Source organism: Centrocercus urophasianus, unplaced genomic scaffold, assembly GCF_019232065.1.
Source record: "Centrocercus urophasianus isolate 14NV4802_14NV808 unplaced genomic scaffold, USGS_Curo_1.0 seq_10, whole genome shotgun sequence".
NCBI lineage: Eukaryota > Metazoa > Chordata > Aves > Galliformes > Phasianidae > Centrocercus > Centrocercus urophasianus.
The window spans coordinates 78518789-78545368 of record NW_024884142.1 but is presented as its reverse complement, the minus strand read 5'-3'; the positions used below and the strand labels follow the sequence as shown (position 1 = coordinate 78545368).

Below are 26580 nucleotides of genomic sequence, written 5' to 3'. Positions count from 1 at the left end.
GCGTCACTGGTGCTGGAGTACAGCTGAATCACCCAAGCTGAGAGAAGCTTTAATCTCTGTTGATCCAAGGAGCTGTTTATTAGCCAGGGGGCAACACCTTGTTTCAGCAGAGGTGTTTGCATTTTCATGGCGGTGAGGCAATGCTGATGTGAAATGCAAGGAATGCTGGGGCTCGTGGATAAGGAGGAATTTGTGAGTTTCAGTCTGTCTGCATCTCTGGTGGCTTTATGTGGGGAGAGACACAGATGTACAACCAAGAGTGTTGCACCAAGGAAGAGCTGTGTTCTGATGAAACCTTATGCTTGTCTGCAACGTCTCCCAGTAGATGAGTCTCAATTTGCTAAAATGTTGGAAGCAGGCCTGCACCTGGGGAATATGGCAACTGTGTTTTTCCTTTTTTTTTTTTTTCCTTACCTTTGTTATTCCCTGCCAGGTGGTGGGACAGCTTTGATGTAATCCTTGCTTTTTTTCTGCTGTGATACTGAATTTTGGTGTCTTTTTGTGGTAGTTTTCCTGCCTGCCCAATTCTAGTGCAATCATCTCTTTGGCTGTCTCTGTTTCTCCTCACTGTGGGTGCTGCAAGCATGAGAAGGAGCAAAACAAAACTTGCTTGGTTGTGTTCATTAATTGAAGCATGAAATGAGACTGCTCTCAAGATTGATTCTTGACCAACTCCACCAGTAACTTCTCTGTCTTGATGCTTCCCTTAGCACCACATCTTTCCACTCTTTGCTTTTCCTTCTATTGCCTGTGCTTTTCAATGGCCATGGCAATTTTTTTTTTTTTTAACTGATATGCTACTGAAGCTGAAGTAACAAATAGGTGCTGCATTCCTTTGAGAAGAAATTAAGTGAAGACTAGTAAGTTTAGTCTGATAATACTCACTTTAGGTAAATGCTTATGAGTACAATCAATTGCTTTGGCGTGTTATAAAGTAATACTTTAATAATTAAATTCAGAATCCTGTTTCATGTTAGGACTGTGTGAGTGAGGAGGAAGCTTCAGCTTCTCTGAAGAACACTATTGCTTTTGGTTTAGTTCCTGGGCATGGGGGAGCAGTAAACCTTTTAGCAACCAGGGGCTGTGGCTTTCTGTCTTAAGTAAAAGTAATCATTCTCAGTACAAAGTCAGTACCTGGTATTTGCCAAACAAAAATCTGTAAGCTTGAGTGAGAAGTAGTTCTGTTCTGGCAAGTGCATTTCATACATTTTTAAACAAACGGATGTTTTTGTATTGAGGTGAGATAACAGTTTCTGTACTTAAGGAACACTTACACAAACTCTTCAAGAGAGATTGAACTTCAGAGCTGTTTGTGAAAAATAGAGTAATTAGAACTGTGATAATATAATAACTACTGAAGTAGAAATAGTTTCTTTAATAGTGACTAACCTCTACATTTAGTAGTGAAATTATAAATCTATAGCAGTTAACTTGGATAATAATTTTGGTGTTCCTGCAAATCAACAAATAAGCCTGAAAATAAAATGGAAAAATCCCCATCTGTCAAGTAAAAGGGAACAAATATTCTAAGAGCTCTATTGTATAAAATGAAAATTGGTGGCATGAGGTCTGTGCAGAACAGCATACATCACATTTGAATCAGTGTGCTCTATCTGTGTGCAGCAAGATGGCGTTCTCCAGCAATAGAGCTTAGCCTGATCCAAGCTCTTCTGATAGAAGAGATGGGAAGGCCCTTAGGCACATTCTGGCCCTGGACTTATGAATTATGAGAGAAGTTGCAGACCAATTTTTTTTTTTTTAATACCAGAAGAAATGATAGGACATCACCTGTTTAGATAACGGTTCTAACTCGACAGGATTCACTTTCATTTCAAGTAAAATTAGAGGTACAAATTCAAAAATAAGTTATACGTTTGTGTCTACTAAGTTTCTCTTTAAGTATGTATCATTTTGAATGAGATGGGCTCACTTGGAATTCTCAACTCTTCTCTTTATCCTAGGATGTTATCAAATTTTGGCTTGGCAAAGGAGTCGATGGATTTAGTTTTGTCGCTGTTAAGTTTCTTCTAGAAGCCACACATCTACGAGATGAGCCACAAGTGAACAAATCTCAGAATCCTGTAATGTATATTTTGGCTTTTTCTCCTGTACTTTCCATGGGTGCAAGAGACTTTTTTTACGCTTTGGGGTTTTAATTATGGCTTTAGAAGTGCTGAGTCAGTTGTGTTCCTTGGAAGGTGGTTCCTGGATTTGTTGCTTAAGCAGTGCGTACAGGGAAGGGTTGAACAGGAGTGCTGTGGGTAGGAATTGTCCATACACCCACTCTATTTCTGTGCAGACAGTTACTTCTGGTTTTGTTTAAACTGTTTTGACTTTTCAATTTTTTTTCCTAAAAAGACCAGACCTGTGAATTCTAACATTTCATTGGTTGTCTTGGGGGAGCCCATTACAAGAGGTGAGCTCAGCATTCTGGCTCACTTGGGATCCCATTGCAGGCACTGACACATACTTCTTTGCAGTAAAACAAACAAAACCCCACCTCCTGTTGGCAATATACTAGAGTGAAGTGTGGCCAGAGGCCACGTGCAAGCATTCTGTTACTTGGGCTTTTGTTGAAGTAGTGAGTCTGATGATTATAGCTGATCTGCTGTGTTGGTGATTTCAGAACTTATCAGTTCTACAAATACGATGTTGTTACCACAGCAACGCACTGGTATGCTAAACTTATGTCACTTTAAAACTTTGCTTGGGTTGGTGGATTGTCTCAGGAAGAATTTGGAGAATTTTGAACTCTAAAATATTGGACTAATAACATGGCTTTGTCTTTAAGGAGAGCATCACAGCCTATTCCGAGCTCTACCATGACTACACAACCACGCAAGTTGGTATGCATGACATCATCCGTAGCTTCCGCGAAACCATGGATCAATACAGCACTGAACCTGGCCGATACAGGTAGTCATTGCTGTGGCTAGGGAATGTCTTTCTCTCTTTTTGTCTCCGTCTTTATAGCAGTAAAATGTTTTTTGGTCTTTTTTCAATTTCTAACACGACATGCCACGTAAGGTTTTTGTCCTCGAGTGCTATAGTAGGCTATGCTCTTTCCCAAAGTGCACAGGAAAGGAAAGGTGCAGTAAGTTAAGCTCTGGTAGCTGTATTGTATCTGTGCCTGTAACAAGTAGGCAGAATGTGTGATTGCTCATGGTGGCACAATTGTAATCAAAGCCCATGAGCCCGATCCCACGCACGGTATTAACAGTATGGTTCAGATCAGATAAATCATCAGAGATTATCAGCACCACAGCATAGCTGAGGCTGTCAAGTGCCTCTGGAGGCCACTTGCTCCAACCCCTACTGAAGCAGGAAGGACATCCAGAGCCAATTGCCCAGGATGATTCCTAAATGGCTTTTGAGGATGGAAACTACAAGCCCGTCTGGGCAGCCTGTGCCAGTACTCAGTTACTCCTGCAGTTTAAAAATAATGCAAAAAAACCCCACAGCTTTCCAGGTATCTCCCCTTATCTGCTTTACAAACTACAAATATCTCCGTATGTTGTGGTTTTTTTTATGAGGAGGAGGGAGGCAGATGCAATTCTTAATCCTGTATTATTTTCTAAGTATGTTGAATACTGTTCCTAGCTTTCTTCAGCTCTGTACAAATCAGGGATGAGACAAAAAAAAAAGGCTCCTTGTTTACTTCTTTGCAGATTTATGGGTTCTGACAGTGATGAAAACGAAGACATAGAAGGAACAATGGTGTATTATGGAACAACTTTTGTCCAAGAAGCAGACTTCCCATTCAATTTCTATCTAATTAACATGAAAAATCTATCTGGCAGCAGTGTTTCTGAAGCTGTCAACATGTGGATGAAAAACATGCCTGAAGGAAAATGGCCAAACTGGGTGGTAAGAATTCTGGACTTGCTGTTAAGGGAAAGGCCCTTTCCTGTTGGTGATAAGGTGATAGAACCTCCACACACGTGGATTTCAGTGGGATTAGCTGTGCAGGTTTTTGCTGTGAACTATATTTGGGATATGAAAGAGATGAGCCACACGCAAAACACAGAAACTATAGCCTCTGATCATTTCTGCAATTGCAGTGTGGGAGCAGTTCTGTTTGGGTATCGAGTGTGGTCCTCAGGAATGCAATTTTGTACCCTTGAGGCATCCTCTCTGTGAGAGGAGGCAAGATGTCCAAGTTAATATTTAGAAAAAGCTTTCGGCTGTTGTGGCTTTCAGAAAGAAAACAAGCTCATATACAGACCAAATGAAGTTGCAGCCACTTGTTTCACATCCCTTCCTACATTCCTACAGATCTCTTTGGTTTCAGTCCCATGCTTCAGTATGCTCACCTTTGGGAATTTCTCTTGCAGGGCTGCCAGCTTCTCACAACCCCATATAAGAGTCACCACAAAACAATGCATGGCAGTGAGAAGGGAGCCATAACTGGGGGAATTAACAAAGTCTCAGGCTGATTTGTCATCTCCCCTTACATCTGCCACCCACGTTCTAAAATATTTGGGCAAAATTGTGCACTGGCATTTAAAAAAAAAGAAAAAGATCCTCCTTGTAGATCTAGAAGTGAAAGTGGAAGAAAATAACAGTGCAGCTGTCAATGCTGGGGGCCACTGTAAAGCCCTTTTCTTAGTATGAGACGGTCTCTTGTCATTTATCTCTTTTGAGATAATTACTAATCTAGTTGTGCAATTGGGATGTGCATGTGTTTGGCCAATACACTTGATACCTACTGAGCTACTCAACTGGACAGTGATTTTGGTGTGTGTCTCTTGACAAGGGAAGAACAGGCTCTCTTAGCTTGGTGGAGATAATGTGAATGTAAATAATTTTTTCCTTTATTTCGGTGCCTGTGAACAGAAGTTCACTCCAGATGGTTTTTGTCTCTGACCAGTTTCACGTATGCATAGAATTTTATGTCTTTTTAATGGAATGATGTTTTCTTGAGGTCGGAAGCCCGAACACTGATCGGATTTCATCTCGGTTTGGGAATGAGTATGTCAAAGTTATAAACATGCTGCTGTTAACCCTCCCTGGTACTCCTATAACTTACTATGGTGAAGAAATAGGCATGGAGAACGTTGCATCAGCAAATGTAAGTGAGGAGTATATAAATTCTGATCCTGTTGTTATTTAGTTCTGATTAATGGAACATTTGAAAATACAAGATCAACCAAATCCAGTTTTTCTCAACGTTTAGGTGTGGTACTGTGTTCTTCATTGCAAAGCTGTTACACAGGATGCAGAAATGGCCAGGCCTGAAATCAGAACCAAGGCTCTGGCACCTTCCTGAGCTGCTAGGTTACAGTCCTGGTCCCTGTTTTCTGCTCTCAGCTGGATCAGACTAGCATGTTCTGTGGTGGCCTTGCTTTGCTTCAGCAGAAGTCATAGCAATTGCCAGTGTCAGGCCTAGGCCAGTGGCTCTGATAGGTGTGCAGTTGCCTGAGGCAGGAAGAACAGAGTCCATGTCTCCTTCCTCCCGCAGTACTTTATTCACTCTATCAAAGTCCATTATTTCCTGGCTAATTTTTAAAGGAATTCAGAGTTCATGGAAGCGTAGCTAAAGCCTGTCTCCTGGAGACTGCTTTATTCTTGCTGTAAAGAGGCACCTGTCAAAGCCATAGCCCTCTCTGAAGTGCACAAACTCAGAAGAGGGGGTCTCCAAAAAGAGGTGTGTGAGCACACCAGGCACTGCTAAGTACCAGTAAGTGCTAACTTAATGGTAGAAGTGGTTTTTCCTTGTCATGCAGGGTCTCCATTTTTTGTTTTGGATTTCAGATCCAAAGCTGTTAGCCAAGCCTGCAGACCATATATGTCACTTATTTGTTCATAGTTACAGGTAACGCGTAGCAGGATGTTTGCTTATAGTTTGTTCAGAACTTAATCAAAGTCAAGGGATTAAAACAAAGTGCCTGTGCCTTTCACACTGTGCTGACCTGCCTGACTTTCAGTTGTGTATGTGATTTCTTGTTTCTTCTATGATTGCACCTGACTACTGTAGTCTCTTTGCTGGAGATATGCCTGCACGATTGGAAAAGGTCATGCCCAAAAGGGAATAGCCCAGATCTGCATCTTCTGGCTATATTTGAACACCTCAAGAACATGATCCTAAGGCAGATGCAGTTCTCAATGTGGAACGCCTCTGTTACAACATGATGAGCTGTAAGTGATCCAGGAGACTCCTGGTGTGCACTGACAATAAAACTTTCTGGTTCAAGTTGGTTCAGACCAACCAGAGGCACAGACAGGACTGAACTTGGCAAGGGATGTTAGAAACAAGAAGAAGAGATTCTACAGGTACATAGGTCAGAACATGCAGGTCAAAGAGAGCATAACTCCTCTACTAAAAGATAAAGGAGAATGGGCTACAACAGGTATGGAGAAGGCTGAGATACTTTGAGTTCTTTGCCTCAGTCTTCACTAGCTGCCAGAATTCTCACATAGAGCTGGGAACTGGGGGGAGCAAAATCTCTCTCACTGTAAGGACTGAGCAAATCTGAGACCATTTCAGACGGACTGAATGTGTACAAATCCATGGGACCAGAAGGCATGCATCCCATGGTCTTAAGGGAGCTGCTGATATTGTTGCTGAGCCACTCTCCATAGTATCTGAAAAGTTGTGGCTATCATGCAAAGCCCCCAGGGACTGGAAAAAGGGAAACATCATTCCCATTTACGGGAAAGGGAGGAAGGAAGACTCAAGGAACTACAGGCTGGTAAGCCTCACCTCTGCTTGGGAAGATCATGGAACAGATCCTCCTGGAAGACACATTAAGGAACACAAGGGGGACGAGTGGGTGTTCTGAGACAGCCAGCATGGCTTCCCCAAGGGAATATTGTGCCTAACCAATCTGATAGCCTTCTATGAAGGAGTGATGGCAGTGGTGGACAAATTGAAGATATCTGATGTCATCTACCTCGACTTCTGCAAGGCCGTTGACATGGTCCCCCACCACATCCTTATCTCTAAATTGAAGAGAGATAGAATTGAATGCTGGACGGTTCAGTGGATAAGGTTGGAAGGTTGCAGCCAGAAGGTTGTGGTCAGCAGCTCAGTGTCCAGGCAGAGACAGTGAGTGGTGACCCCACCATGGGTTCCTCTTGGGACCGGTACTTGTTAATATCTTTATCAGTGACGTAGATAATGGGATTGAGTGCGCCCCCAGCAAGTTTGCTGATGACACCAAACTGAGAGATGTGGTTGATACAGCAGAAGGAAGGGATGCCATCCGAGGAACCTTGATAAACTCAAGAGGGGGGCCCTTGTGAACTTAAAGAGGTTCAACAAAGCAAAGTGCAAGGTTTTGCGCTTGGGTCGAGGTAACCGCAGATACGTCTACAAGCTGGGAGAAGAACTTGAGAGTAGCCCTGCTGAGAAGGACTTACAGGTCCTGGTTGATGAAAAACTTAACATGAGCCAGCAGTGTGCGCTTGCAGCAAAGAAGGCCAATGGTATCCTGGACTGCATCAAAAGGGGTGGCCAGCATGGGGAGGGATGTAATTCTGCCCTTGTGAGGCCCCAGCTGGAGTACTGCATCCAAGTCTGGGGCTCTAAACACAGGAAGGATGTGGAGAATTTGGAGAGGAAGGAGATGAAGATGATCTAAGGGCTGGAACACCTCTCCTATGAAGATAGGCTGATGGGCAAGCTGGTCTAGTGGTTGGCAACCCTGCACATAGCAGGGGGGTTGAAACTAAATTATCATTATGGTCGTTTTGAACCCAGGCCCTTCTGTGATTCTATATGATTCTATGATTGTTCAGCCTGACAAAGAGAAGGCTGTTGGGAGAGGCCTCATTGTGGCCTTCCAGTGTTTAAAGGGAGTTAATAAATATGAAGGAAATCAACTTTTTACATGGTCAGGTAGTGATAGGGTAAGGGGGAATGGTTTAAAACTAAAGGAATGGAGATTTAGATTAGAGTCAGAGAGAGTGCTGAGGCGCTGGAACAGATTGGCCAGAGTTTGTGGATGCCCCATCCCTGGAGGTGTTTAAGGCCAGGTTGGATGGAGCCCTGGGCAGTCTGATCCAGTACCTGATCTCACAGTTGAAACCCTGTCTGTCGCAGAGGGGCTGGAACTTGATGATCCTTGAGATCCCTTCCAACCCAAGCTATCCTATGATTCTGTTGCAGAATGAGGCAGCTGCTGGTGATGTTACTGAGAGTATTATTGGCCAGATTTGTACCAAAGGGAAAGATGCACTCAGAGAAGCACAGAATCGTCCCTAGGTTTGTCTGATTCAGCTGTGAAGAAATGTCTCTGACAGGAAATCGCTTTGTCTCTGAGAAACCAAAAAATGTGTCTTGCATTATCTTACTGTCATTGATTACTGCTGACAAAAAGATGCTCTTCAGCAAAGTGGCATGCCCTTGGCTCCTCAGGTTATTCTCTCATTTAGTTGCCACCCTGTGGCTCATGGGTTTGTAACAATGCAAAACCACTCTTCGTTCGATCTGGAGAGGAAGAGTCCCTGATTAATGAGGTAGAGAGGATTTGCTCAAGAAATAGTTTTCAATCCCAGCATTTGAAAGTCTTTAAGAATCATGAAAAGGTAAAGATAAAAGGGAGTGTTACAAGTGTTAAAAACTTAGGATTCTTTTTTTCCCTGCTTTTCAGAACATGCTAAAAGGAGAAACCCGTTATTTATAATGTCATGAGGCAAAGTGACAATTTCTTTTGTCAAGCTGCTATTCTGACAGATTGTAGTGAAAAGTGTCCTTTATATGAAAAAAACAATTTTCATAGGAAACAAACACCCAAAGTATGTGCAAAATATTTTATGCCCTCTTATGTCATTAAATTTAAGTGTCAGATCTTTTGGCAAGCTCTTCAATAACATTGAGGAAGCTTTGTCATAATTTTTCTGAATCCCTCAAAATCAGAACTTCATTCATCTTCTTACATAACACCTTTCAATAAGCTGAAAGTTGCTATTCAGTACAGTTGTTGAACTTGAGAAATTTGTTTCTCACACAAGCAGTCCTCCCCAAGCTGTAGTCCTTGCAAACACAAGCTTGAAGAGACCTACAATGAAAAGTTTGGTGACTGGAGAAGAACAGATTCTCAATAGCATTTACTCATTTGCTGTTATCTCTTCTTGGGACTCATTTTCTTGTACTTTCTCTAAGTGCATGTCTAGTTATTTATCAGAATATTTTAGCTGCTTTTAGTCAACCATCTGTTGCAAGGGGAGACTACTGCTTAGTTGGAACTCCACATTTAGTCAGTAGTGCTGTATCTGTTGGACTGTCTGTTCTCTTCCATTACCACAGAGCTACTCTTCTAACTGTTTCTCTTGAGATCTGCATCAGGATTACATCCTCCTTGTTGATTCTTAACATCAACCAGAGAAAATAATGCTGAAAAGGTGATTATGTGTGGAACTGAGAATGTGTTATTTAAGTGCCAGCTTTTTAACACGCTAATTAAAATACACAACTTGGTAATGGCTCTAACACCGCTTTGTTTTCTAGGTGACCTTTCCAGCTCAATCCCCTATGCAGTGGAACAGCAACGATAACGCTGGTTTTACTGAAGGCAACAGTAGCTGGATACCTGTTAACTCTGACTACCAAAGTGTCAATGCTGAAGTAGGTATTTGTGTGTGACAAACCAATGGTCTAAAAGTATCCTGATGTATCTATTTTTCTCCGACTTCTAATGGGACCTGGCAGTGTAACAAAAACAAAACTCCAGGGGGGAAAACAGAAAAGCATTGAATCTTAACTGATTTTGTTAGGAAAAGAAATCCTTGCATCAGCAAAGAGTCTGCTTCAGCTGTAGTCATTTAAACAGAGCAACTGCAGCGATAATGTTGATGTGGCAAGTTGACTTAACGTCCCTTTAATCATTTTAACATTAAATTGAAATCCAATACTTTTCATTTATATTAGTGTATGTAAAGCACCCTCCTTGTAATAACTTTACACAGACTGTTTATAAAAAATGTATTTATATACTTTACAGTATTTGAGCAGTGGCTTAAGCAGATTTTGCTGATCTAAAGTGCTGACCAACACTGAAGACAAAAATATAATGCAAAGACTGGGGAAAAAAGAAAAGAAAAGAAACCCCAACAAACAGGAAATAAATCCTATGACTTCAGTAGATCAGACTCAGTGAAAAAGGTTCACTATCAAGCTTTAAATGGCTGTGGTTTTCTGTAGAACAAATGCTAAAGACTCTAAGAGACAGCTGGAAGGTAGTATCTGTGCCAAGGAAATTCTGTCCTGCTGGATAATCTCTGCCACTGAACAAATCTCAAGAAAGTGCATGAGAAAAAGCACTTTTGACATGGAATTGGCAGACAAATTTGAAGAGAATTAATTGTTAGAACTGAATTCTAAGAGGTTGTTCCTGGTAGATGGCGTGCACGTGAGAGGTCCATCTCGTACAATGCTGACTCTGTTGCAGGTTCAGATGGCCCAGTCCAACTCAACCCTGAATTTGTACAGAGAACTAACTCTACTTCACAACAACGAGCTACCCATACATCGGGGGTGGATGTGCTCCATCTGGAACGACAGTGATGTTTTTGTGTACGTGAGGGAATTGGATGGGTTAGACAGTGTCTTTATGATGGTTCTCAATTTTGGACAGGAATCGACAATAGATCTGAAAGCTATGGTTCCAAGCCTCCCATCTCAAGCTGTGATAAGACTAAGTACTAATTTTAGCAATACTGGTAACACTGTTGATACCAGAATAATTAAAACTGAGGCAGGAGAAGGTCTGGTCCTTGAATATAAAACAGGAAAGCCTGTTCATAATATGGAAGCTTTTCAAGAAAACTGTTTTGTGTCTGAAAAAGCTTGTTATTCCAGTGCCTTCAATTTACTCTACATGAACTGCTAAATGCAAGAGTAGCTTTCATGTTAACTTAGAAAATGCTTGGTTCAGAGAAATGCTAATTCTTTTTGGCTTTTCAGGCTTGCTTTCTGTACACAATAAACAGCTTGAAAAATAAAATTAATACCAAATTGTCTTGTATCTGTACTGGGTAATAAACAATTTTGTCATTTAAATAGCGTTCACAACTTTGGCATTCATTTTGTATTATCTTCTGGAGGCACCTAATTTTTAAGATTCCTATGCTTTTATCTTATCAGATAAAAGATTCTGCTTTTTCTTTTTTTTTTTTTTTTTCCCAGTCTGGCCCCACCAAATGATTAGTACAGTGTAATCTACTGGACAGTATTTTCCTACATATGGAAATTAGTTTGGGAATAATTTAGTGAGATTTTTTGATTAAATACAACTTCGGGGAGGGGATTTACTGCCTTGTGTGGAATTTACTCTTGGATAAAAGGTCATAAAACATTCATGTCTTTGTACATTAGACGTACATTCGACTTTCAGCACAAGCTGTCTCGCACTACAGCTCCACTTGTACAGTGCTGTACTGCTTGCTTATGAACAGAACCACATAGGAAAGCAGCTCCTTCTGTACCATTTGGTAGGGAAGGTATTTAGTTTAGTTGGGTTCTTTATAAACTGATGCCAAACCCAATTTTGTCCCTGCGTATCTGGTCTGTTTGTGCCCATAATGCAGTAATACATCTGGAGAAGACACTTTTTCATACAAATGAAAATCTGACTTGAACTTCTTTAGGTGGTGGATGTGTTTATCAGCTATTTACAGGACTTGATTTAATGCTGGGGATGTCACACTTGAAGTTCCTTTTTCAGAAAAGCAAGGTGTCTTGCAACCTAAAGCAAATAATTACAAAATAATGAAACTCTTTGCACTATAAACTGCCAAGGTTATTGTACAGCTATTGCAATCTTTTACATACTGATACTAAGCAATACCTTGCCCTAAAACAAAATACAATTGCCACAATAACTAGCATTTGCTAGGATTTTTAAAATAAATAAATAACAGGAATAAAATCTGTGATAGTCTGAGACATGAGCAGCAAAATGACAGGTCTTGGCAGCCTGTTGCTTTCAGCACACGCTCTGGTATTAAGTGTAAAACATTGAAACTTAATTGTAACTCATGTTCCAAAATGTAACACTCAAGTCCACCATATATACTTTATGAGGAAGATGGAAATAAATAAGGTCTTAATACTCTACAGTGCACGACTTTTCGTGCTGGAATAAAGGGCCTTTCATTCAAAGCTCTTGGCACATCACAGTGGGAGTTTAATGCTGCCTTGAGGTTTAAAGCACAATGAGGTTCACTGATCTAGCTGTCAATGGCTCCTTTCCATATATAAATGCAAGAACAACCTTAATTTCAGCAGTTTTGGGGTTTGTTTCTGTTTTGTTTTTAGTATTTAAAACATGTCTTCAGTGACTGCATCAGTTGCTAAGGTTTAAGTATCAGCTGAGGGATACCTCCTCACAGTGCTGTGCAAGTGTACAGTGAAGGGAACATACCTCAGTCAATGAATCCTCCCAGGATGAGTCACAATGACTGCCACTTGCCTGGATGTCTAAGATGATTTTAGGGATCCAGTTTCCTGGAACAATGAAACTACTGATCACTTGACATTGAATGAACAAAGAAAGGTAAGTGGGCAGTGCAAGTTGTTCAGGGATAGATAATTATTCTACCTTCCAAAAACATATTCTGATGTTTCTTAAAAAAAATAATAATAATCATGGAGGGTCTTGCTGGATGAACTATTTGTATTTCTATTAACTGAGGATTTAAAAACGTTCAAGTATCCAATGTGTTCTTTCTTTGGAAAGGTAATCATTCTCATCATTCTCAAAGGTAATCATGCTCATTCTGAGCAAAAGAGGGCTCCTGGATTGTATTGAACAAACGAAGCATTGAAGGAAGAGTCAATCTGTAGTATTTAATTACACAACTAGTCTGCTTTAGTCAAGTCCATACAGCTGTGATATTCTTATTTTACCTTCCTTTCCTGTTCTGCTGGCGTGATCTAGGGTAGCCTTCCTAAGTTTCTGAACATACCGCAGAATTCCTGTCAGTGGCACTCGTTGATCATTTTCATATGCTGTGATAAAAACTGAAGGATAGCACTGAAATTAAAAACCAAAACCAGTTAGATACTTGACAACTGATGATCTATTGAAATAAGTACATTTTTCTCTATATATCCAGGAGTTGTACTTCTTATGGTTTATCTAAAATGAATTTGTTACGTAATTACTCTGTCTTGAAAAAGCATCTTGTATCACTAGCTGAAAAAAGCATTCTGACCTTAAAAATGACAAATTAATATCAGAGGATCATCCACTTGCAAAAGGTAATCAAAAACCATCCTCTCCCTACTGCTAAAGGTGTGAAACGTCTGCATGCTGATGATTACACAAAAAAGGAGTAATAATCATGGAATGGTACATCTTTAACAGAGCAGTAGTTGAGATTTACTTTTGTAATATTTATATGCCAGAGTATTTTTAATATGGTAAGATCTATTATCTATGAAACACAGCTAACATACTTCAACTAAAGCTTTCATCTGAGATAACAGTATCAAAGCCATAGAGCTTCTTTTCCATTTCACTGTTTGTGTTTAATCAGTGCAAAGTGCCATCTTCCTGCTGCAGTGAAGTCTGGATAAGCCAGTAAAACAAAGGAAAAAACAAAGGAAATACGGAAATAGTTACTGATTGTGTTAATGATTTTAACATGAAGTTAACACAAAGCAGCAGCAAAGTTTTAAAATGTTGGGTTGTAAAGCAATGAAAGAGTAAAACAGATTTATATTTTTTAACTTATTTTTTTTTTTACAACTATTTTCCTATGAAGCACTACGTCTTACTACCCCTCCTGTGTGTACACTAGTTTTACCTGTGGCTTAATATTGTGATAAGGACAGTAGTTTTTGATGTACTTCATACATTTTTCATCTGCTAACGGATTTCCCCATTCTTCTTGTTCTTCAATTGACAGTGGGAGATGAGTTTTCATCATTGTGTTCAGAACATCTACAAAAGGTGCCTTAAAATTATTAAAAAGAAAAAAAATAAGGGAAATTTTGAATTGGAACGTTTGAATTTCTGGAACTGGTAAAAAGCAAAACCAAAACAGAATACAGCTAAATGCTATAATGAAGGATCTGCAGCAGCTCACCTGTAAAACCATGGCTCTGATAAGTTCTGGATCGCTGTTGCAAACGGCTCCCGCAAGAACTCCTCCAGCACTGGCAGCTGTTAGTGCTGTATATTTTGGCTGAGAAAATCCTAGTTCATGCAGCAGCATGATGCAAGCCTTAAGGTCATAGAGACCTTTGAGTTTGTTCTGCTGACATCCATCTTTGTGCCACCTTAGGCCTAGCTCTCCTCCACCCCTGGAATTTAAAACAATTCAAGTTGGAGTCTGTTTGGAAAATGTTGCAAGTAAATCTTCACATAATAAAAGACAGCAGCAGCCACAGAATTGCTAAATCACACTTCGTCTTTCCAGTTAACTTCCCTTTCTTCCTGTCTTTACCCACTCCTCCCCTTGCAGCTAAAACACACTATGTACAAACAAAAAAAAATCCTCACACGATGACTGGTGAAAATGCTATCAGCAGTGTCAGAGTAGTCAATACAAAATCAAACACTGATATCATCTTTTTGTAGGAAACTATGAAAGCGGTAACTGAAACATCTTCCATTTTTATATCACTATCGCCAGATTTATTATTAACGTTAAAAGACTATTTCTCAGCTCTGCCAAGATGCTCAAATTCTTTTGTGCAGCATAAAATTTGAGACTGCCAATAAGGTTCATTTTTTCTAGTTTGAGTTCAAAGATGAGAGGAAATGTAGTATTTTTTACCATTTATAAAACTTTAACACTAAATTTACTTGTATCCTTTTCCATACAACCACAATTCTTGTTCTAATCCACCTAAAATGTCTTTATTCCAGGTTTAAGTTTAAAATCAATCAAAAGATCATTCTGCCAAAATTTTTCATTGATACTGCTTAGGATTGATTTGCATCATAAGACATTTGCAAAGATGGGAGGAAGAACTGCACAATGCTTGCCATTTTATTAGCAGACTCTATATATTTGTATGTTGAATTTGTTTTGGAACTGGTATTTCAAACAATGCTCCTCTATTCCTAAAGTGACAATCTTCCCTTGTCCACTGAATTGTGCCTCCAATATAGTCTGCTGTATGACCTGTTTTTATGAAACTAATGGGTTTGTAGCTAAACTGGGGACAGGATTTAGTAAGTAGAAAAATACAGAGGCAGGTTAAACATTCAGCTGTAGAAAGGCAAATGGTTTTCAGAAGGCACAGACTTAGCATTAGTACACAGTGCCCTCAGGAAAGCAGGTGGTAGCTTATCACTGCCATTTGAACACTTTGAACATTTGAACAGGTTTTGGGGGTTTTTTTGAGCAAAGAAGAGGTGAAAAATATTGAGACTTCAAAAGATTAAAACTTAATACATAATCACACTGTTGACATAAGAACATGAACACAGTACATGGTCTTAAAAGTAAATTATTTTTCCCAGAGGAAAATTTATTTTTTGTTTTAAAAAGGATTTTTGAGAATTCTAAAAAGAGGTGGAAGTGAAAAACATGAATTAGAACTAAATGAGGGGTGGAGAGGGAGAAGGGAGGAAGGAACATTTCTGTACCTCTTCAGCTGTAGATCAACAAATATCAGAATATCCCACAAATGAAAATATTAATTCCATTTTATATTTGACTTACCTAACATGGCAATATGCTAATATCCAGCCCTCTTCAATTAACATCAGCTTCTCTTCTCTAAAGCTCATGTTCAAATCTATGCCATAAGCTCCATATACATGAACTAGAAGTGGTTTCCTGTGTAGCTCTTTAGAATTCGTATTATGAAAAACTGTAATTGGCACCAAAGTTTCATCCTGGAAATGAAGGAGTATTTCAGACATTTCAGAAATCTCAATGACACATGGCAATGAAAACTTCAATTATTTATTTTAAAATGTGTTTTTTTGATTACAGTAATTTTTTTTCACTTAGATTGTACAAAGCACTCTTGAAAAATAAAGCAAGAGACTGAGCCTCTGCTGTGTAGGCTTATAGATGCAGAGTATAAAATTCATTTAAGTGCAACACCTGAGGAGTTTTTAAACCACCAAAGCACCCAAGTCTTCCTTCTCCCTTTAACGCAGAGAATATCTATTATTAACAAAATAGTTTACCACTTACTGCAGCACAAACTCTCTATTAACATCACCATTTTTTTAAACTCAGGCTGTTAAAACTTTCTTTTCTTGATCTGTGCTGTGTAGATGGTTGTGGGGTGTCCTTCTCAGCAGCTGACATTTTTCTCATTTATCATAGATACCAGGATACCATACATCTTTTAGTGAGTCTGAGTTATGCTGTGCTGAGCTTCTTGACTGTTATCTTCTCTAGCATGCCCAGATCAATGAAAAAAATCTCATCACGACTTTCTTTTTCTCCTCTATAGCACTGGAGAAAACGCCCACTGGTAAGTACAGCACCAACTGCTCTTTTACATTTTTAATCTCTATTCCCTGCCAAATGCATTTTCTACAAATGGGTGGGGAGGAAGGGAAGAATAAAGGGAATGGGGAAAGGACTGAAAAATCTTACCTTGCTTTTAGCTAGTAAACGTGTAGTGTGACAATTCATAATAATTGGTACCTCTTCTGCAGCTTGTTCAATGAGATTATTTTCTTTAAATGAATATGCAAAACGCCTTGGGGGGTGTGCTGGGGAGGTGAGCTGAAAATAGCAAGTGCTGCTGGCGTGTTCAGGATGAGATTCCAATTCAAAGGCACAGGCCCATGTAGGTAGCTGAGAAAAAAGAGTGTTTCAAGTGAGACCTTTACACTGCTTCTATAAGTTCTGCCTAGCGTGTCCTTCTGAGGAAAAGATTTTGAATAGCAAGCTAATTATCTGCAGCTTGGATGTAGCACAAGCTGTATTTCTTTTACATTCAATAATAGAACGGTCAGAAAGTGGTAAACTTTTCACTTGAGGCTATTGGATGAAATTCAATAATGAGATAAAACAGAAAAATAAATCTAAATTAGAATCCAGTTTAAAATGGGCATTTGTACAGATTTTTTTTAAATAAAACATTTGAAATGATTCTGCGCTGTTTTTAATTTTTAGATCCCATTTCCCCTCTGATTTCCACTCCTGCTTGAACATGTTGCACAGCCAAGTCCATGTCAGTTGTTATGCTTTTGCTGTGAGTTAGCTCAGTAATGCTAAGCCACCAAAAACCCCTGCCTCTTAACTTTGTTCTTAGTGCCAGCCATTGTGAAGAACAAAACCTTTTCCTGGCACATTTACCCTCAGACACTTACTGCTATTATATTTAAGATTTTTAACTTCACTAAGAATAAAAGAAATCAAGATTCATTCTTTGTGAGCAGCAGGAACATAGTCAAACCCTCTGCCAGGCCATTGCTTGCTCGAGTTAGTTTGTGAGAGATTTCTGAAATGGCACTAAAGTCAAAGTTCTCCAGAGTAACTGCAGACTCTCTCTGAATAAATAAACTAAAACTATTTTGAAAAATGAAAGGTTTCAGAGACCATGCAATGTACTTTGCTGAAAACCTTTTCTCTGTAGCAGTTTTATAGAATGCAGCCTTGGAAGCTTGTTGGAATAAACTTGCAAGTTCTTCAGATAGTACTTCTCAGGCAAACAAATCAATTAAATATTTCAGCTAAATGATCTCTAGAAGCTGTGGTTTTGAATGGAGACCCTTTATTTGTATTCCACAAGTATTTTGCAACATCTAGAGAAATGAAGAAATACTTGACAGAAGTTGTACTGCAATACTAGGTTTTCCTATTCATTTTAGGTCAGTGACCATATTTGTCTTTTCGATGTTCTAGCCTTTAATCTCAGGGAGGGCTATGCTTATTTCCTTGCATTGGCTGATGAATGTAACCACAAAATCAGCCCAATAAAAATACAGTGTTTGGGAAATCAAGGCTTATTTTACATTAGAAATCGACTGTATTGTAAAGAGTTTGATGGTAGCAAGTTGAGGAAAGAATGGACTTGTACTATAGCTGCTCTTTAATTTCATAACTGCTACAATAAGCCAGCACGTGTGAAATTGTGAAGAACATCCACAGGTAATATAATTAATCATAATGATGTTTTTGTCACTATTAGTTTCCAAACCACTTCTACTTTTGTAATTTATCTTTTATTTTGTAATGCTACATTAAAAAGAAACAGTGCTGGAAAAAGCACGTTGCTTGAGCCAAGCTAAAACATACCTGTATTGATTGAACTGAACGTGAAACAAAAGCAATCACGTTTAAGTAAAGACAGCCAGCTTTCTGCAGGAACATGATACAGTGATCACGGAACATCTCCAAGTCTATTAGCTTGGTTTTCTCTTCCAGTGCATAAACTAACTGCCAGTTCTCCATGCCAGTGGAAACTACTGAAGCCTTCATCAACTACAAGAACAAAATACAAGATAAAGTGAGAGTTATAAGTTAGAGGTACAGTCATACAGGTGATGTCACTCACCATTTTAATTACAAAAGATTATTGATGACTGAAACTGGAAGGCTTTAAATTCCCTTTACTTGGGCAAACAGGAGAACAATTCAGTAACTGCCTACGTATTGATAGCAAGAGAGATGTGTTACAGATGGCAATTAGATGTTACAACTCTATTTGCAATTGTATTGTGTTCCTTTACGACAACTAAGTTGGATTTTAGAAGCAGCATAACTGGAAGGTTGGATCAAAGCAAGCTGAATGTACTTTATTCTTTTTTCCTTAGTTAGGAGTAGGGAAATGTTTAAAAAATACAAGATTGTGACATTTGAGTGACTGCAATGTACATTCTTGATTCAGTACACAAGAGCAAGTTAGATGTATACTGTGTTGAGAGTAGGTCATCTTTCCATATCTGATGCTCAGCACTACATGCAGGACAAGATGCTCTCAACTGAGCAGTGAGGCATTTTCTCTCTCCCAGGAAGTGGCGTGCTTTTAGCTGTCAAAGTAAGGCTGCCTCTGAAAATGTCTGAATGCGATTAGAAAAACCGATGCTGAGAGAAACAAATTTATGGAAAAATTTGTATCTAAAGTTATTTGCAAAAGTAATTTCAAATATCAGATGCCTTCACTGTGTCTGGTAGAACTGTGAGCTGTTTGGTTATATAGACTGAAATCAAATTATAATAAAGGGGAAATGGGGCTGTTTACGCCAAGAAGTGAGTGTGCTTTTCCAAAGAAGCTGAATCAAATCAGCATGCTGTAGGCAAGACTCCACGTACTACTGTCAGTCTTTAAATCCATGCAACTCTGTGTAATTCTCTTAAATTATTTCAGTAAGCTGTGAAGCACAGAATTAAAATCTAGCTTTACTATTTCTGTGGTCTGCAACAAGCGTCTGAATGAATCCTATGACTCTTATTATTGCTTAAGATTACCTTATATTCTGCAGGTTCTCCATATGAAGTAAGAATATATAACTCATTGTTTCTGTGCTCAATGTGATAAATGACCCCTTGTGTTCGGGCTTGCACAAGAACAGGTAACTTAAAAGGATGTCTGCAGTCAATCAGCCAAACTTCTGAGGTTGTCTTGCTGTTGCTATTGATAGTGAGGAAACGTCTATCTTTTGTGCAGTGTATGTCCACAAAAAATCTGAAAGAAATAACACAGTTAATTCAGAATCATGGGCTTCTAATTACAATGTAAGAAACAGCGAGCCTGTATGTAGGCTGGAGAGATTTCAGACTACTTGATTCCCAAACCCACTTTTGCTACATTTATCCCAGCATTCAAAAACCCACAGTTTGGGGTATGGAACCTGAACTCTGCAAGGAAAGTTGTTCAGTTGTTGTCCAAATGTATCCAGATTTTTGAATCATTCAGATTGAAGGGTGTTAGATGTACGTGGGCTTTAAAATTCATGCAAAACAGATTTTTTTTTTTGAGATAGTAGCCCTATTTAAAAAAAAAATCTGAAGAATAATTGAAGTTAATAAAATTAATGAGTAACATGTGGAAACTGCAATAAAAAAGTAGGAGCTATTATACTATAAGGGCAAATAATTAAAAAGCCCAAGTGCTACTGATGTAAGACAATAAAGAAAAGCTTAAAGGAAAAAAAACAAAGAACACAGGCCTTTATAAGACAGGATGGACAGTGCTGAAGTGACAAAGTTGCAAAGTTGGAAAATGGGAACTGTTTCTGGAACTCCATTAATTTTAAATGCTTCTAAAATCTAGGAACAGAAAATGTTCAGCAGTGTCTGGATGCTAATATTGAACAAGTTCAGGCTGTAAGTCAGTTTCAAGTTTCTAAATGAGTCATGCTAATTAACTGATATGTCAAATCTTTGGGCACAGGAGTTTCTGTGCCATTTTGAATCTTTAAAACTAGTTGTCTTTAAAAGAAATTGCAGGGTTGAGTAATGTATTCTGCACTGACAGCAATAATGAACCTTCTAGACTTGAAAATATTTGACTGGTGAAAGAAAGGAAGCCTTGGATAGCATTTTTCACTGCCTTTAATTATTTGCAGGTGTAGGAATTCCAGTTTTTTGGTACAATTGTTTTGTCTAATTGCATCATCTTGACATTTTTACAACTCCCACTGTCTGTGTCCTCCTAAAGTACACAAGTAATCAGTTTTCTGCCTCTAATCCACTGAAATTCAGCAAGTGTGCGCCACTGCATTCAGTATAGATTCTAACAGTTTGGCTCTGTTGACCTTACCTCTAAGAGAGTCAAGCTGAAATGCAGGTTACACTTCTCCCCAAGGACTCTGACCTTCATATCACTTTTTTTTTTTCCTTGTAGCTTTTTTTTTTTTTTTTTTTTTAAAGGAAGTCAAGATATCTTCAGCTTCTAAAAAAATATTTGACTGCAAGTAGAAGAGTTGGTGGTATGTAGAACAACTTCTCTATGGCAATGAAAAAGAATCTCTTGCCATCTCCTACGAACAACTGTGTTCAATCATGAGCTGCACTAGCATATGAACCTTTAGAGTAAGTTTCTAGTAGATTAACTGTAATGACTATGACCTTCAGAATTATGCCAACAGTTTCCCTGTGGGGACACATCAGGTCAGTGCAGTTTGATTTTACAAAAGTATGTATCAAGTACAGATAGAACATACAGATCTTATCTACTCCATCTCATCTGCAGACTTTTTTTTCATTTATTAGATGAATGTATAAAGGGTATTTCTATATTGAGTATGTAACTTGAAGTAAGAATAATCACAAATATTTATGGCATGCTGTACAAATCTATCATTTTAGTGCTACGTGGTTTAAAAACCAGTTCTGCTCTCAATTCAGCAAGAGCCTTCTTGCCCTCCTAAACCACTGCTTAAAGAAAGGTTATTGAGAGGGTATTCAGTCAACAATAGTCCTCTCTCTGTGAATGCTGTGATGATTTTGCTCATCCATTACCCAGAGCAAGGATTAGCCTGAACTTCAATGTTTTTTAAAAAGTTGTATCAGACATCAATAGCAGAGAAAACAAAATGAAACCCACAGTCTGGTTTACTCTGTATGAAACTGTCACGCGTTCATTAAAGGACACCCTGACCTGAGTCTGACCTTGGCATTTATAAACTCAGCTGAACTCGTGAGGTAACAGAGAAAAGTTAAATCGCTGCTGATCACATATCAAGAGGAGAGGAAAATACATTCCCAGACAGCAGAACAGAACTTAAAAATGCCTTCTACCTTCTGAAATGTGATATGGAAGAATTTGTTTCAAAACCACTTAGAGTCTACATATTGAATACTACAGAATATGTTAAAGACTTAGTGTATTTTAGATGAATATTACCTTGCATCTTGTTCTGTGTAAACCAACTTAGTATATTTCTCATTAGTGAAAGTGGTCATGAACACATTCTGGCATTTAAGGTTCTTCTGACTTGTGTAATACAGAACATCATTTGTAGCCCATTCTAAAATGAAAAGAAATGTATATCAAACTTGGAACAGTGTAAACACTATTACTGAGAGAAAATGGAGCTCCGTGAACATTGGACACTGTGTTGAAATCACTTCACAAGCAATTGTACAGACATTGCAGACATTGCAAGCTTCTACTGTGCAAACATGGCATTAAGTTCTAGCTTTCCTTAATGCTTTTAACTAGGCATTTTTTCCCAGTGTTGTAAATTCTTGTCCTGCTGAGGCAAACTGCTTACTAGACTATGTATCCTCGATGATATCTAGCAGTATAATATGAAATACAAGATGTGGAACATTGGATGTGCTCTACTGCACTATTTTTGCTCTCTTCTTTAATATGCTATTAAAAATTGCCATTTGTTTAGGTTTAATTCTATGTTTTTGTAACAGGAATGTAAAACCCCATTATCTGTGCTGGAAGAATTGACTGAAGTTGTGATTGTTTTCATTAAGTTCTGAATTTAATGATCACATCCTGTACTGAGCACTTTTATACTTCTCAGAAGAGTGCTTACAGCTATAAGTGACTTCAGTTGAAGCTGCAGAGGTATATTACCTACAGCTTCCCATAAAAAGATCCTCATATTGCAAATAGTTATGTCAGTAAATTTTTAAAGAAGTATGTTGAATTCAATAAGAAGAATGATGTGCAAAAGTGTTCAAACATACAAATGCTTGCTTTTATAATAAGGGAAAACTTGTATCATGAAAGGAGTCACTCATTCGTATCAAATAACTTGTAATTTTACAGTGTAGGAGAACACATCTCTCAAATAAGAAACTGTTCAACAGCTATGAGGATTTAAACTGGAAAAAAAAAAAAAAAATTTTTTTTTTTTTTTTAATTTTTATAAGTACTATCACCATTATTTGTAGGCTAAAAGCAATGTTGTACTGGAAGTTGGTGTGACCCATAGGATATTTATAAACAACTTACCAAAACTAAAAACATTTGGAATTACTTCTTCCACAATGGGAACATCACCGAGTTTCATAATAACACAGGTTGCCTCTTCAGAATTTTCACTTTTTAAGCTGATAGCCAGGTACCTCTCATCTGGTGAAACCCTGATCCGTTTAATAACGGTACCAGAAAAGCCCATATCTTCAGTGCTGAATAAAATGCGAACGTTTCCTTTATCTGTTGCATTTTAACAAGTGTAAAAAAAAATAAAATAAAAAAAATCCTGTAACTGAGGTGTGTCAAAATGAACAGTATTTTTTTACACTAGTATTTAATAAGAACATTTACTACTGAAACCAAGGATTTCTTTCATGAGATATCTACAAATGCACTGTGTAAAAATAAAATTACACATACAATAGCATCTGGTCAATGCTCTAAATTTTGAAGTGTAGCTTTTGGGTATTTTTTGTTTAGTTTATGTTTTCTTTATAATCTCTTGAGATACTTGACCTTTTTTAGCATTTTAAGTTGGGGCTCTGAGAGGTTGATTCTCAGTTCCTTTCCAGAAACTTACCTCAGTTTCAGAATACGCCATTCCATTACTCTTTTCACCCCATGTTTTCAGATTCAGGATTGTGGAATTACTCATCTATTGTTAAATAACGTTATAAAAAAAACTTAAAATAAACAGCAAATATGCTTTAAAGTAAAAAAGCGTACTAATTATGTATGCACAACATTTTCAACAATTGTTAACAAGTTAAGAAGAGAAATCCCTTACCATCATCTGCTTTTGAACAAAATATGTCACCATTCTCCTCAAAGTAAACGTTTCCTCCAAATCTTATCTGCTCAATGCAAAACAAACATTTTTCCATTTAAGCTATAGATTATCTTCTTAGAATCCCGATATTCAGTGTTCTGTCCAGCAGAACAGTATGTAAATGATCGAATACAGCACATATTTAATGTTGAATAGGGGGAAGAAGGAATTACATGCATCAGAAAGGTTATTTTAAAGTTAGGGTACTTAAGCTATCTATACGTGCTCTAAATTTAGTGAATGGTTCAGATCACCTGCACTTGCTCCTTGTAGTCTTATTTTTCATCAGTTAGCAGAAGATTGTGCGATCTTCGTTTGTTTCTGACTATGGTGAAATTAAGGTCAAATATACTATCTAATAGGTATGAGCTATTCTTAATTTGTGTTGTTGCTATCCACAATTATTGAAAACTTCAACACTTGAAATTACCACAACAAAATAACTAATGAAACAGAACTTTATAACAGGAATGGCTTTGCTGCTTGTTCATCATATTCAGTGACAAAAAAAAGTTTGTATTTTTTGTCACTCACCCTTGGGCTTTCCAAATGGAGTGTATACTTTTTGTGCAGTTCTTCTATTTTTTCCTTTATTCTTTTTGTCATAGCTTTATAACTTCTTGAGATTTTATTCCAGTTTTCCTGCTCTGATTTCAGAAGATCTTTGTACAAAAGCTCTGATGCTGTTATGGATGTGGTTTTTTTCTTTTTAAAATGGATTTTTGTCCCCTCCTGTTGAATAAGGAAAAAAACCCACAATGGCTACAAACCAGCATTCTATACCCCAGTGTGAATGTACTGAGACAATGACATTTCCTGAGCTACAAACTGACAAATCAGCTTTGCGTTACTACAAGAGTATGAATATGGCTTTTGGATATTTAAAAATACTTTAAAAGTCTCTTTCAAGTACATGTATAATCTCCCTTAGCATCCACAAGTCTTTGGGAGGTTTCACAGGACACTTAGGAAGCTCATGATGATTCCCTTTCATTTGGAGAAGTTACAGTACACCTGAGAATAAAGCAGTCATCTAGAAGGATTTGGGAGGATAGTAGAGAATCTCGGTGACAATGTGAACATTTGCTCCAGAACAAACAGGCAAAGACCACATGATTGACTCCTGAAACCAGTGCTGTAGCCCAGCGTTTGTAATCCTGTTACAGACGGCCAGTGCAGCCACAGTTTCTCACACATCAAGATCTCAGCTACTTTCCTTGAAACATTTATCTAAATTTGTGGCACAGGCATAGCAACTGCTATGTGATGGTTAGAAATAAGAGGGTTTCAACAAACATTTTGGATTTGATCTTTTGGTCATCTTTGAAGAAACACCTCAGCTTGAAACAGTTTTTGAACAACTCCACATCCATCTGAAAATGTCTAAGATAAAATACACCAAAGGCCAAGTTTTTTTGAGCCAGTTCATCTTAGGATAAGTGGATGACTTCTCTCTCTCTAGAGCCCTGATGTTTTCTCCTGACACTCTGAATCTTTCCAGAAAATACTTTTTTCCCCCTTTGTTATTTTTTACAAATTGTTACAGCAGAAAAAGCAACAAAAATGCAGACTGACATCAACACAGTACAGGGAATTTGAACAAACGTATGCATCCTTGAACATAACAGAAGCCCTAGCCTTTATTCTCCTGCTTTAAGCCCTTTAGTAAGAAAGTATTTCTTTGACTTCAGAAAAACAGAGTTGGCTTCCTTAACAGATGCATCAAGACAGTTGTTGACATTGCCTATACACAAACTGCATACCTTGCAGGAAAATAACCTCCATGACAGGATTCTTCCAGGTGGCACGGTGCTGTTGCATGAACTTCTTGACCAGTCGAGGATGTGGCATTTGTTCGGTTTTATTGTACTACAAAGACATAGTGCTGGAAGATGGTTATCCTTAGGATAGTATTTAACACTGAAGCTCAGCCCTCGGACAAAAGATTTTGCAGTCCAACACATGATATCCAAATCCAGTCTTGACAGTCAACCTGAAATTTATGAACATCCCAAGCTCCTGATCACTTGCACTAAGTGAAATATGCATAACATAATCAGAAGATAAAGCTTCATCTTTCGAAGATCATTAGGTAAATGAGAGCAGTAAAACTGAAGGTTTTACCAAGTGATACATGCAATTGAGCTTGCATGTTAACCTGCCTCTAAGAGTGTCCAGAGGCTGGCCACAAAAATGATCCACGGGATAGGACACCTTCCCTACAAGGACAGGCTGAGAAAGCTGGGGCTGCTCAACTTGAGGAAGAGAAGGCACAAGATACAACAGCAGTCTGCCAGTACTTAAAGGAGGGTTATAAGCAAGGATGGAACAGACCCTTTGGCAGGGTCTGTTGTGACAGGGCACAGGGAAACGGTTTCAAATTAAAAGAGGACATAAAGAAGAAGTTTTTTACAGTAAGGGCAGTGAGGCACTGGAACAGGCTGTGCAGAGAGGTGATGGATGCCCCATCTCTGGAGACATTCAAGGTTGGGGGGCTCTTAGCAACCTGATCCAGCTGTAGGTGCCCCTGTTCAGTGCAGGGCAGTTGGACCAGGTGGTCTTTAAGGGTTCTTTCCAACTAAGGCGATTCTATGTTGCTCCAACACATGGGTCCCGGCAGCTAGGAGTTTAGCTCTGCTGAAATTATCAGCGAAGAGCAAGAAAGATGTAACTATGCATCTGACTAAATGCTGCTTTCGGGAAGCTGGTTCTTTTCTGCTTTGAAAGCTCGTTATAACAACAGAATCACTTTCAGGAGGGCTGCTTATCGGCAAAGAAACAAACCCCACTGCGCCTGTAACTCCGGAAGGGAGGACACCCCACGTGTTCCACAGTCCTCAGCCCCGTTCCCTCTCACCCTCCCGCCGAAGGCCAGAAAAGCCGGCCCCACCCCGTCAGCTCCATCCCTCACCGCGGCAGCACAGCCGTGCCCGAGCCGGGCGGCTCTCCCTCCGGCCGGGCTAAGATGGCAGCGGGCTCGAGCCGCTCCGGTTTCCCG

General features: G+C 38.8%; 2 protein-coding genes across 5 annotated transcripts in view; one reads left to right on the top strand and one right to left on the bottom strand.

Moving 5' to 3' along the window:
• Positions 1-11002, top strand: part of SLC3A1 (solute carrier family 3 member 1) — a 15936-nt gene extending 4934 nt beyond the window's left edge. The window contains exons 5-10 of the mRNA XM_042830911.1: positions 1962-2081; positions 2792-2916; positions 3669-3867; positions 4925-5071; positions 9452-9568; positions 10392-11002. Coding sequence (XP_042686845.1) covers positions 1962-2081; positions 2792-2916; positions 3669-3867; positions 4925-5071; positions 9452-9568; positions 10392-10832 — 1149 coding nt within the window. The 3' untranslated portion in view covers positions 10833-11002. The remainder of the gene's footprint in view (positions 1-1961; positions 2082-2791; positions 2917-3668; positions 3868-4924; positions 5072-9451; positions 9569-10391) is intronic.
• Positions 7476-26580, bottom strand: PREPL (prolyl endopeptidase like). Of its 4 annotated transcripts, none has more exons than XM_042830539.1 (15): positions 26494-26580; positions 25346-25575; positions 24117-24314; positions 23541-23607; positions 22790-22993; positions 21719-21842; positions 19339-19555; positions 18166-18351; positions 16516-16719; positions 15622-15797; positions 14035-14251; positions 13753-13902; positions 12851-12977; positions 12366-12448; positions 7477-9002 (listed from the first exon to the last, which is right to left on the bottom strand). In XM_042830539.1, exons 2-15 carry the CDS (start codon positions 25544-25546, stop codon positions 8913-8915), a joined length of 2244 nt encoding a protein of 747 aa, XP_042686473.1. In that variant the 5' UTR covers positions 25547-25575; positions 26494-26580; the 3' UTR covers positions 7477-8912. The 4 variants fall into 4 exon arrangements, with proteins under 4 accessions (XP_042686642.1, XP_042686473.1, XP_042686557.1 ...); XM_042830623.1 differs by lacking the exon at positions 7477-9002 and adding an exon at positions 11130-11687; XM_042830708.1 differs by lacking the exon at positions 24117-24314 and having other exon boundaries at positions 7476-9002.

What these genes read in the sequence shown, in the direction of transcription:
- PREPL (XM_042830539.1), bottom strand. Translation starts at nt 25,546, where the DNA reads ATGTGTTGGACTGCAAAATCTTTTGTCCGAGGGCTGAGCTTCAGTGTT. An exon ending in TCCATTTGGAAAGCCCAAGG is followed by an intron (nt 23,608 to 24,116) that starts GTGAGTGACAAA and finishes TGCATTGAGCAG; the next exon opens with ATAAGATTTGGAGGAAACGT. An exon ending in GTTCAGTTCAATCAATACAG is followed by an intron (nt 16,720 to 18,165) that starts GTATGTTTTAGC and finishes CTTTTTTCTCAG; the next exon opens with CTACCTACATGGGCCTGTGC.